This window comes from Eleutherodactylus coqui, chromosome 6, assembly GCF_035609145.1.
Source record: "Eleutherodactylus coqui strain aEleCoq1 chromosome 6, aEleCoq1.hap1, whole genome shotgun sequence".
Lineage (NCBI taxonomy): Eukaryota > Metazoa > Chordata > Amphibia > Anura > Eleutherodactylidae > Eleutherodactylus > Eleutherodactylus coqui.
The window spans coordinates 33,236,423-33,249,411 of NC_089842.1; the positions used below are offsets into that span (position 1 = coordinate 33,236,423).

At 45.8% G+C, this 12,989-nt stretch overlaps 2 protein-coding genes across 2 annotated transcripts in view; both read left to right on the forward strand.

Moving 5' to 3' along the window:
• The window catches only part of LOC136632018 (NACHT, LRR and PYD domains-containing protein 3-like), a 1,080,175-nt gene that overhangs the window by 570,840 nt on the left and 496,346 nt on the right, over positions 1-12,989 (forward strand). The window lies entirely within an intron of this gene.
• The window catches only part of LOC136632016 (NACHT, LRR and PYD domains-containing protein 12-like), a 238,338-nt gene that overhangs the window by 211,421 nt on the left and 13,928 nt on the right, over positions 1-12,989 (forward strand). The window contains exon 11 of the mRNA XM_066606552.1: positions 10,821-10,991. Coding sequence (XP_066462649.1) covers positions 10,821-10,991 — 171 coding nt within the window. The remainder of the gene's footprint in view (positions 1-10,820; positions 10,992-12,989) is intronic.

Below are 12,989 nucleotides of genomic sequence, written 5' to 3' on the forward strand. Positions count from 1 at the left end.
ATTTCCTTATTGTAGTGTAGGGCCATAGCTGGTAATAACCTATCCCTGATCGGGTTCACTAGGTTCATCCAAAAGCGTAATTGCGAAGCACGATAATAATCAGGGATGTTAGGTAGATCCATGCCTACCTCAGAGCCCCTTTTTATCATCAAACTGTAGGCCAGTCTCGGTCTCCGGAGTCTCCAAACAAACCCGGAGAAAATAGTGCGTAGGGTCTTGAAAAAGTTTACTGGAAGGTGGATGGGAAGCATCCTTATTCTATATAAGACTATAGGGAGAATATAAGACTTCAGGATGTTCTTCCTGCCGAACCATGATATGACTGGAATGTCATATGTTCTTAGGAGGTTTTTGATTTTGTTTATTAGTGGTATAAAGTTAGCCTTAAACAGATCTTCTGCTTTCTTTGTTATTATTACTCCTAAATATTCCAATGAGATCTCTGACCATGTGAAAGGGGAGGACATCAAGAGATTGTTAGAAAGAACGTGAGGGATAGAGATGTTTAGTATGGTAGATTTATGGAAATAAATTTTAAAATTTGAGATTTCTCCAAAGAGGTTCAGCAGTCCCACCAGCCCGAGGAGGCCCTCGCTAGGATTAGTGACCAAAAAGACAATATCATCAGCAAATGCTGCTGTGGACATCTCCTATGGTTAGACCCTTTATATTCGGGTCCTGTCTCACTTTCACCAACAGAGGCTCCAGAGCCAGAATAAACAGTGAGGGGGAGAGAGGGCACCCCTGGCGTGTACCATTATTTATCTCAAAGGTAGGCGACATAATGTCATTTATTTTTAGTCTCGCATGAGGTTTGGCATAGAGTGTAAAGATGGCAGACACAAAATCAGGAGGTAAGTTATAGTTAAGCAGCACGCTTTTCATATATGTCCAATTCACCCTATCAAATGCCTTTTCTGCATCGGTGCTGACAAAGGCTAGGGGGATGTGATGGCTTTGGGCGTAGCGAGCTGCATGTAATAGTCTATGACAATTATCCTTGCCCTCTCTCCCCTGCACAAATCCCGCCAGCTCCTCGCTGATCAAAGATGGAATGAAGTTTTCAAGCCTTTTCACTAAAAGTTTCGCCCACAGTTTTACATCAAAATTAATAAGCGAAATGGGCCTATAATTACCGCAGAGTGTAGGGTCCTTATTATCTTTAGGGATGAGGGTAATATGGGCCTCCTGCGCTTGTCTAGGGAGTTCGCTGCCCCCTAAATAGTGCGTTAAAGAGGTCTGGTAATCTTGGAGTTAAGACTGTTTGAAAGGTCTTATAATAAGCCCTGGTAAGTCCATCGGGGCCCGGACTTTTGTTAGGTGGACATGAGGCTATTAGGTCTTTCACTTCCTCCTGGGTAACCGGTGTCACCAGAGAGTTCGCCTCTTGGTGGTCTAGTTTGGCCATCTTTAGTTTTTGGAGGAATATGTCGATTTGTTCTTTTAGATTTGGAGTATCCTCCCTAGTGGGAGGGTTTTGTATGTTATATAGCTCTTTATAAAATTGCTGGAACTCCTTAGCTATTTCCTCGGAAGTCATGAGCAGCTTTCCTGAGGAGGTTCTAATGGTTCTGATTGTATTCTTGGTCCGCGCCTATTTGATTAATGATGTCATAAATTTGCTGCCTCTATTTCCTTGCGCATAAACTACCTGCTTCATGTAGAGGTTCTTTTTATTGAACTTCGATTTGAGGCAGAGTTTTAATTCTTTTCTTAGATCTTCTATTTTCTCTAGGTTACCAAGAGTCTGTGAGAGTTTGACGGATTGTTCAAGTTTAGCTATCTGTGAGAGCCGATCATCTATCACTTTCTGTAGCTTTTTCTTAACCCTGGAACCTAGGGCTATTAATAAGCCTCTCACATAGGCTTTATGGGCCTCCCAGACTGTGGGAGTGCCGACCTCTCCGTCCGAGTTAAGTAAAAAATATTCCTCAATGGCTTTAGAGAGGTTTAAATTCTCATCCCTCGAGTCCAGTAATGAAGGGTTGAGCCTCCATTGCCATTCTTTGTAGGATGGCTGAAGGGGTCTGAGTAAGATATGTATGGGAGCATGGTCAGAGATGGTCAGAGGGTCTATTATGGCTCTGTTTAAGGACTCCAGAAGCCCTCTGGAAGTAAACAGGTAGTCCAATCTCTGGAAGGAGGAGTGGACCGGGGAGAAAAAGGTAAAATCCAACAGGATTAAGGAGTCGCCACACGTCCACCATTCCTAGCTCTTGTAAACCCCGGTTGAGTTTCCTTAATTTGACCTGAGAGATCCAAGACCGGCCCACAGATGAGTCAAGCGGGGGATTAAGGACGACATTGAAATCTCCTCCTAAAATTATGTGGCCTGTCGCAAATTGTTTCAGTATATAAAATTGCTTAAGTAACCACGTGACCTGTTCAGTATTTGGTGCATATAAATTTGCTATGGTAATTTTTACGTTATCCAGAGAGCCCTTCAGAAATAGTAATCTCCCCTCTCCGTCCGAATATTGGGATTCGCATGTAAAATTTGTTGATTTGTGAAGGAGTGTAGAGACTCCTTTAGATGTCGAGGAGGGGTGAGAATTATGGTAGCATTGGGGGTATTGTCTGCCCGGCAACCCGAAGCACTTGTCCCCCCTGAAATGCGTCTCCTGCTGGAGAACGATTTTAGAGTTGTACCTTTTTAGCAATAGTGCTACGTTATGTCGCTTCAGCGGCGAGTTGAGGCCCTTGACATTGAATGATGTAAAGCGTAGATCTTCCATGACTCGCAGTGTTTAAAGGAGTAAGACGGTATCTGAAAAGAGAAAGTGTTATTAATAGACAGTAATACTTTTACTCTGTGGCACTGAGTTCCCCCACCTGGGGGCCGGGGGAGGAATAGATGAGGAAAGGGGAGGAGAGTGGGGGTGGGAAGGTTAAAGAAACGCAAACGAGCGTTAGTAGGTATAAGCAGTAATAGACTTAAACGTTATGTGCCCTGTAGAAGGAGAGGCCAGGTGTACTCCTGGACTTCCTTCAGAGGGGGGAGTAGGCCTCTATCGGTAGTGTGCGTAGTAGCCGATAGAGAAATGAGTTAACAGATAAAGCTATCAATAGCCTGACCTGGCAGGCACTTTTCAGGACTGTCTAGTCCTGCAGGGGGAATAGCATTTATTCTCAATTGGGGAGGCATCAGGGTCGCCACCCAGGCGAGAGTGTGGAGCTGCATGTGATGTATACCAAGCTCCACTGGCACTCAAAACTACTTGCCAGTTCCCCTCTCACAGCCCCGTACAACAGGGCCTGGGCAGTGCTGGGGGGAGGAGCCCTCTCCCAGCTATCATAAACATTGACTAACGATAGGTGCAGCCCATTGCACCAGATAAGTTTCGCGTGCATAACATTGTCTGCGGAAGAGAGAGAATGGGACAATCACACAAGAATAGAAAATCTATCTGAGACCATATAGTCCTTCAAGTGTCCCTTTCTCCAAGCTCTTCTCTTGTTTTTTTCTTTTTTGGAGATTTGGAGTTGCTCACTAGTTGCCAGTTCTCCTGTGAGGCCAACCTGGGAAATTTAGGCAAGTCCGGCAAAGGTAGCCATCCTTGGAGCTGAATGGGCTCCATGTCCAGCAGTTGCCAGAGCTGTTGGAGTTCCTCTGGGGATCATACGTTGAGCCTGCGACCCTTGTAGGTTACTCCTAACCCAAACGGGAAAAGCCAAGCGTATTTTATGCCGTTATCTCTCTGTATTTCCAAGAGTTGACGTAGGGCCCGGCGCTTCGCTAGGGTTGAGGGGGCTAGATCTTGGTATATCTGTATAGGAGTGTCCGCATAGCAGAGCTCTTTTTGCTGTCTTGCTGCTTTCAGTATAGCTACAGCATCAGAGAACATGAGCAATTTGCAAACGACATCCCTTGGAGGGTCTGATGCAGGGGGGAGGGGTCGTAGAGCTCTGTGTATTTGCTCTATGGTAATAGGTGCAGCTCTTTCCGCTCCCAGTAATGAAATAAAAATCTCAGTTGCCACCTTAGAGAGACAGTCTGTAGCCCAGGATTCAGGGAGGCCTTTAATGCGCACATTGCCTCGCCTGTTTCGGTTTTCTAAGTCCTCCTGCATAATTAGGGTTTTGTTTAACTGCTCGTGCTGTTCTCTTAAGATTTTTTCCAATTCACATGAGTGTGTAATAATAGAGACAGAAGTGGACTCTAGCTCTTCTACCCGCCGTCCCATCTGTTTAAGGTCCTCTTTAATTTCTGTGAGGTCTGATTTAAGTGGTAGCAGAGCCTGCAAGAACAAGTCTCTCATAAAGGTTCTAGAGACATTTTCTCCCTCTTCCTCCTCTGACGAGGTCCCCTCCTCCCCTGCCTTATTGTCTGCTGCTGCAGTTTCCCGGGCCAGCGCCATCTTGAGCTGGGTGCGGGGAGAGCGGGAGGTCCAGTCTTTGAGGAACCTCTGCAGGTCAGTCTGTCCCTTCTGCGATCGGAGTGTTCCTGAGGGTTCTCCCCCTCTCTCCTTCATAGTTTTCCCCATCTGCGCTTCTTATAGCCGCTGCAATCGGTCTCTGAAGGCGCTGCTGAGATGGAGCTCTCTGCACCTAGACCTCCATCACGCTCAGCGGTCAGTCTCCGCCCCCCCAGTAACATTTCTGTAGCAGAAGTATAGGCAGACCCCAGTAACATTTCTGTAGTAACAGTATAGACAGACCCCAGTAACATTTTTGTAGCAGAAGTATAGGCAGACCCCTGTAACATTTCTGTAGCAAAGGTATAGGCAGACCCCTGTAACATTTATGTAGCAGAAGTATAGGCAGACCCCAGTAACATTTCTGTAGCAGAAGTATAGGTAGACCCCTGTAACATTTATGTGGCAGAAGTACAGGCAGACCCCAGTAACATTTCTGTAGCAGAAGTATAGGCAGACCCCTGTAACATTTATGTAGCAGAAGTATTGGCAGACCCCAGTAACATTTCTGTAGCAAAGGTACAGGCAGACCCCAGTAATATTTCTGTAGCAAAGGTATAGGCAGACCCCAGTAACATTTCTGTAGCAGAAGTATAGGCAGACCCCAGTAACATTTCTGTAGCAGAAGTATAGGCAGACCCCTGTAACATTTCTGTAGTAACTGTATAGACAGACCCCAGTAACATTTCTGTAGCAGAAGTATAGGTAGACCCCTGTAACATTTATGTGGCAGAAGTATAGGCAGACCCCAGTAACATTTCTGTAGCAGAAGTATAGGCAGGCCCCTGCAACATTTCTGTAGCAGAAGTATAGGCAGACCCCAGTAACATTTCTGTAGCAGAAGTATAGGCAGACCCCTGTAACATTTCTGTAGCAGAAGTATAGGCAGACCCCAGTAACATTTCTGTAGTAACAGTATAGACAGACCCCAGTAACATTTCTGTAGCAGAAGTATAGGCAGACCCCTGTAACATTCCTGTAGCAAAGGTATAGGCAGACCCCAGTATCATTTCTGTAGCAAAGTTATAGGCAGCCCCCTATAACATTTCTGTAGCAGAGGTACAGGCAGACCCCTGTAACATTTATATAGCAGAAGTATAGGCAGGCCCCAGTAACATTTCTGTAGCAGAAGTATAGGCAGACCCCAGTAATATTTCTGTAGCTGAAGTATAGGCAGACCCCAGTAATATTTCTGTAGCAGAGGTATAGGCAGACCCCTGTAACATTTATGTGGCAAAAGTATAGACGGACCCCAGTAACATTTCTGTAACAGAAGTATAGGCAGACCCCTGTAACCTTTCTGAAGTAACAGTGTAGACAGACCCCAGTAACATTTCTGTAGCAGAAGTATAGGCAGACCTCTGTAACATTCCTGTAGCTGAAGTTTAGGCAGACCCCAGTAACATTTATGTAGCAGAAGTATAGGCAGACCCCTGTAGCAAGAGTATAGGCGGATCCCTGAAACATTGGGGTACCATGAGTGTAGGCGAAGGCCGGAAAAATTAGTTAGATAACAGTAAAGGCGAGGGCTAGAAAAATTAGTGTACCAAGAGTGCAAATGTACCCCTGAAAAATTGCTCAACCGAGAGGGCAGGTGAAACCCAAAAATATTTTTTGAAAGATACAGCTCGCTGTTGCCTAATTCGTAACAGAGCCTGGAGTCAGCCCTGTTAAAAAAATTGTTTTATGTTAAAGTATCAATACTTTTGAAACTTTGAAAAATTGGAAAAAAATTGTAAGCAGAGCCTTTTGGGCCGCAGAAAAATTGGCAGTTCAGCGTGATGACATGATGTTTCAGGAGGAGGAGTAGAAGGACTAATATCAGAGAGAGATTGACAAAGCAAAATACCCCTTTTTTTCCGGTGATAGAGAATGTTTTTATCTGCGGTTGCAGCGAAAAGAATCTTTAGGTTCCGCTGCTCTCTGCCGGTGGAGAAGAGAAGTCTGGGGAAATCCAGGCTTTGTTCATCTTTATGAGTGTAAGCATGTCAGCACTGGCAGTTGACAGGCGGGTACACTTATCTGTGATGATTCCCCCAGCTGCACTAAACACCGTCTCTGACAAGTCGCTAGCGGCAGAGCAAGCCAGCACCTCCAGGGCATACAGTGCAAGTTTGTGCCACGTGTCCAGCTTTGACACCCAAGAGAACAGTTCCTGGGAGTCTGCCTGCTCAGAATATGTCATTTTCATGGAGTGAGGTGGCTGGGAGGAAGGAGGAGCAGCAGCCAGATTCAGAGTAGCAGTCTCTAAGCCGGGAGCAGTGGACTACGTAGAAGACTGGGTGGTCGATAGATTTCTGGATGCATTTTCTGCCATCCACGACAGGACCTGCTCACACTGCTCTGTTTGTAATAAAGGTCTACCACGTGGACCCATAAATTGTGATATGAAGCTGGGGACCCCAAAACCTTGCCTCTCTCCTAATCCTGCAGCAGCCGGCTGTGATTTACCTGGACCAGGAACTCGGCCTGTGCCCACACCCTCACTTGGACGTCCGCGTCCTCGACCCTTACAGGGGCCATATAAATTACCCCACTGTACAGCACTGACAACTGGGCCTTAATTCACCGCACACAGAGACTTGTAGATAGCGGAGGCTCTATTCTGTGACTAGGAAAAAGTAACCCGCTGTCTTGCGCTGATACCTAGGGGTAATTTACTGCTTGCAGACTTGTAGATTATAGAGGCTGTGTGGAGTGGAAAAGACTCTAAAGCCAGTGGATAGTGCTGGTAACTGCGGCAATCTCAACCCCACCAACGGAAGTGGTATTGTGAGATGCTCTGCATAGCGGCTGAGCTGAAATACTTTGCAGTGGCACCGGTAATATTACGGTACTGTTTTGCGGTAAGAACGCTGTCTAATTCACTGCAGACACAGAACGGTATAAATAAGTTTGTTTGCAGGAGGCAAGGAATTATTTGCGTCACTTTCACGGTGAGAGCGGTATGTTACTGCACACTCCAGCCAGAAAAAAATATGACGAAAGGCTGCAAACAGGCCTAGCTGCGTAATACAAAAATGGTAGCACTACAATTCCAAGCAGGCCCCAAGTAAAATGCACACGGTGAGATGTAGCCCTAAGAAGGAGATTTTGTTTTTTTGCACAGAGGATACAGACTGTATAGTGTATATAACAGCTTTGCCTCTAGAAATAGCTGTGGCCCAACGCTCTGCATCTCATTCACTGCAGACACAGAACGGTATAAATAAGTTTGTTCGCAGCTGCAGGCTAGGAATTATTTGCGTGCACTTTCATGGCGAGAGCGGTATTTTACTGCACACTCCAGCCAGAAAAAAATATGACGAAAGGCTGCAAACAGGCCTAGCTGCGTAATACAAAAATGGTAGCACTACAACTCCCAGCAGGCCCCAAGTAAAATGCACACGGTGAGATGTAGCCCTAAGAAGGACCATTGGGGTTCTTGAAGACAGCACCTCTGCTAACACTTTCCCTATATCAGCAGCAGCACTTTCCCTATACTCTGTATAATAGACTGCAGACTGAGAATGCTATAGCTGTAATGGCCTGCACAGCCCAAGATGAAAAAAAAAATTGTGCAAAACTGCTCCCAGCCAGCCCAACAGTAAAGCACACAGTCAGATGTGGCCTGAAGAAGGACCGTTGGGGTTCTTGAGGACAAGATCCTACACTAACACTATCCCTGATTGAGCAGCAACACTTTCTCTAATCTCTGCCAGCGTGCGTCTGAGGCGAGCAGCGGCGGGACCGCTTTAAATACTCGGCGGTCACTTGATCTCGCCGGCCACACACTGCAGGGGGGGTGGGATAGGGCTGACACGTCACAGGAGGAAGATGTAATGCCTTCCCTGCATGTCTATTGGCTAGAAAATGGCACTAAACATGCGGGGAAGGAAATGGAATTGACTCGAGTACCACGTGGTGCTCGTCTCGAGCAACGAGCATCTCGAGTACCCTAATACTCGAACGAGCATCAAGCTCGGACGAGTGCGCTCACTCATCTCTAGTAATTAACCTTTAACAATGTTTTTCCTGCTATACCTACTTGGCTGCTTCTGCTTCCATACAACCTGATTAGCTTGGTGGCTGCAGGAGGGATATAGTTAGATGGAGGAGCCAACACTTTTTCTGTTGCTTAATGTCTGCCATCAAGTGGTAGTAGCTATATCCACAGTCAAAGCTTACTTCTCAATGATACGGATGACAGAGAGGTTTTACGGTAAGTACAAAAATAGCAAGACATAAAAAACCTGTAAAAGCCTGGTATCGCCGGAATCGTGGTCACCCCAAAATAGTGTTATCACATTATTTATTTTGCACACTGAATGCTGTAGGACTCTTTCATATGGGCATGGTTTTAGCGATGAGGAGTAAAATAATCTCAGCTATACTGCACTAAAAATCACATCAGTGGGCAATTTTTCACATTCAGGAGACTTGAGCTTCACACACGTGAAAATCACGCATTCACTGGAGCAGCGTGCTGCTTAAAAAAGCTTCTACAAGAAGAAAGAGAGAAGAAGCCCTGTAGACTTTGAGATTTCTCCATAGCAGAGAGATTGCAGGGTTATGAGGGATTAACCCATAGCTCCACTCTCTCCCTGCTTTGGGTTTATCCCGCATATCCCCTTTTTTTCTTCCCTGTTATGGGTTAATCCCCCATAGCACTGCTCTCTCTCCCCCTGTTCTGGGGATCACCGAGAGATATCCCCATAGTGCAGAGAGAGAGTAGGTAGGGCGACAGGGATCCCCAAGGGATATCACCATAGCACAGAGAAAGAGAGCAGAGCCAGAGAGAGAGGGTGGGGCAAGAGGGCTTCTCCCAGGGATTCCCCCATAGCAAGTTGAAAGGGGGAGGTGCTAAAGGGAGGGGCTTGAGTGTAGATCCCTCTAGCCCCACCCCTGCTTACAGGGAAGCCCTCTAACCAAACCCTCTCTCTCTTCCCACTATGGAGAAATCCCTTGGGTATCTTGATGCCGTGAAGAGAGGTGGAGGGAGTCCCCTACTGCCACTCCACTGCTGGGGAATTGCTCAGCAGTAGAGTTGGAGGAATTCCCCACTGCTTACAGTGGGACATTTGAAACTTTCTGCCCAGAAGCACATTTTAAATGTCCTGCTGTAAACTCCTATTAGTCCCTGTGGGAATTAAGGGAACCTGCAGAGAGATGAACTGAACTCTGGGGCTTCCCCTAATCCCCATGGGGACTAACAGGAGTTTACAGCAGGACATTTAAAATGTGCTTCTGGGTGTAGCGGCACCGGTGCTGTTTGGCAGAAATCCTCCTATTGACTTCTAATCTTCTCTTCTGAGCGTCGGATACAGCTAAATTCTACTACCATTGGAGTCTATGGAAACTCCTGCATATTACGCAGCAAAGATAGGTCAGGTCCTATATTTTCACGCAGCACAGACCTTAGATGTGTGCATTGTAGTCATGCATATACTATATTTTTAAAGTTCTAATGGATGCAATTTTTTAAATGCGCTTATTATGGATAAAGATGTTGCCTGTCTAAATAAGGCTTTAAAGACATGTACGTTCTTCTCATCATATATAGAAGTATCCAAATTTGAAGGGAGACTAATACAGTCCACTGCCCACCATTCATAGCACCAACATCCTGTGCTACTTGTGCGGGTCAAGAGTCAGACAAGGGGGTCCCAGGATACACCCAGCTCTGCTTTACTGCTCACTATCCATGTCAAGTCCACAGCAGCACAAAGTATTTAGCATCTCCTGACCATGTGAGCAGCTGTGACCGGTACACTTCAGTGTTGTCCTATTAGTCAGCACAGAGCTACGTGTGACATGTAATAATGAGAAGACCGCAGGTAAATGGAGCAAAATAAAGTTTGAACTGCAACAGAGTAGCTTCGATGTAAAACACTGTCCTTTATTCCATCCTTAAAAAGGTACACACAGCGACTCCTCGACCGTTCTCATCTGGCTGTGCAGTATTCACTCCCCTATTCAGGGTTTGGATCTAAGGTGCTGTAGCTATTATTATTTTGAGATTGCAGGTCAATGGAGGACACAGGAGCCGCAGACTGAGGGCTACAATACATAGTGGAAGAAGGAGAGTTCTCAGTCGCTTATGACTGCTGACATAAGGTCCTCCATCCAGCTTTATGCCTATTGTAGGTCCATGTGCTGCAATAATCACTGATTTATGACATACCATAAAGTGAGGACATTACGCAGGGATTCTGTATTTCTACACAATGCATTAGCTGCCATTGGACTATCATATATCTGCCGCCATTCCTGACATCCATCGCACACAAGAGGCGGCTTCTAGTGATGAAACTTATGGATATTACTAACAGTCGGGGACGTTTTCTCCCCAAATACACCATGTACAGATGTTATACTAATGCTCCGTGGACACTTTACCCTCATCTCATCTTCTTACTCTTACAGTTTGAGTCGTAATAATCTACCAGACACGTCCTGCACCCAGTTGGCATTTGGAATAAGGAATAACCAGTCCCTGAAGAAACTTGACCTGTCTATAAACACTCTGTCTGGTCCTCACTTCAGTGACTTGATGGATGCTCTGTCCAGTCCAGCCTGCATGATAGAAGAATTAAAGTGAGTATAAGAGACATGTACAGGATGAGACGTGTGGGGGCACAAGTTATACATGTACAGGATGAGACATGTGGGGGGTACACGTTATACATGTAGAGGATGAGACATGTGCGAGCACAACTTATACATGTACAAGATGAGACATGTGGCGGCACTAGTTATACATGTATAGGATGAGACATGTGGGGACACAAGTTATACATGTACAGGATGAGACATGTGGGGTACAAGTTATACATGTACAGGATGAGGCGTGGGGACACACGTTATACATGTACAGGATGAGACGTGGGGGACATAAGTTATACATGTGCAGGATGAGACATGTGGGATGTGGGGGCACTAGTTATACATGTATAGGATGAGACATGTGGGGACACAAGTTATACATGTACAGGATGAGACGTGGGGGGTACAAGTTATACATGTACAGGATGAGACATGTGGGGGGCACAAATTATACATGTACAGGATGAGACATGTGCGAGCACAAGTTATACATGTACAGGATGCGACACGGGGGGTGGCACAAGTTATACATGTACAAGATGAGACATGTGGCGGCACGAGTTATACATGTATAGGATGAGACATGTGGGGACACAAGTTATACATGTACAGGATGAGACGTAGGGGGTACAAGTTATACATGTACAGGATGAGACGTGGGGTACAAGTTATACATGTACAGGATGAGGCGTGGGGACACAAGTTATACATGTACAGGATGAGACGTGGGGGACATAAGTCATACATGTGCAGGATGAGACGTGGGGGCACTCGTTATACATGTATAGGATGAGACATGTGGGGACACAAGTTATACATGTACAGGATGAGACATGTGGGGACACAAGTTATACATGTATAGGATGAAGCATGGGGGTACAAGTTATACATGTACAGGGTGAGACGTGGGGGGTACAAGTTATACATGTACAGGATGAGACATGTGGGGGGCACAAATTATACATGTACAGGATGAGACGTGTGGGGGCACAAGTTATACATGTACAGGATGAGACATGTGGGGGGTACACGTTATACATGTACAGGATGAGACATGTGCGAGCACAAGTTATACATGTACAGGATGCGACACGGCGGGTGGCACAAGTTATACATGTACAAGATGAGACATGTGGCGGCACTAGTTATACATGTATAGGATGAGACATGTGGGGACACAAGTTATACATGTACAGGATGAGACATGTGGGGACACAAGTTATACATATACAGGATAAGACATGTGGGGGCACAAGTTATACATATACAGGATGAGACATGTGGGGTACAAGTTACACATGTACAGGATGAGACGTTGGGGACATAAGTTATACATGTGCAGGATGAGACACGTGGGGGCACTAGTTATACATGTACAGGATGAGACATGTGGGGACATAAGTTATACATGTACAGGATGAGACATGTGGGGACACAAGTTATACATGTACTGGCTTAGACATGGGGGCACAAGTTTATACATGTGCAGGATGAGACATGTGGGCACACAAGTTATACATATACAGGATGAGACATGTGGGGGCACAAGTTATACATGTACAGGATGAGACGTGGGGACACAAGTTATACATGTACAGGATGAGACGTGGGGGACACAAGTTATACATGTGCAGGATGAGACATGTGGGGGGACACAAGTTATACATGTACAGGTTGAGACATGTAGGATCCAGGTTATACATATACAGGATGAGACATGTGGGGGTTCAAGCTATACATGTACAGGATCAGACGTGGGGGCACACATTCTAAATGTACAGGATGAGACGTGGGGGACACAAGTTATACATGTACAGGATGAGACATGTGGGGGCACAAGTTGTACATGTACAGGATGAGACACGTGGGGGCACAACTTATACATGTACAGGATGATAGAGAATGTTTTTATCTGCGGTTGCAGCGAAAAGAATCTTTAGGTTCCGCTGCTCTCTGCCGGGTGGAGAAGAGAAGTCTGGGGAAATCCAG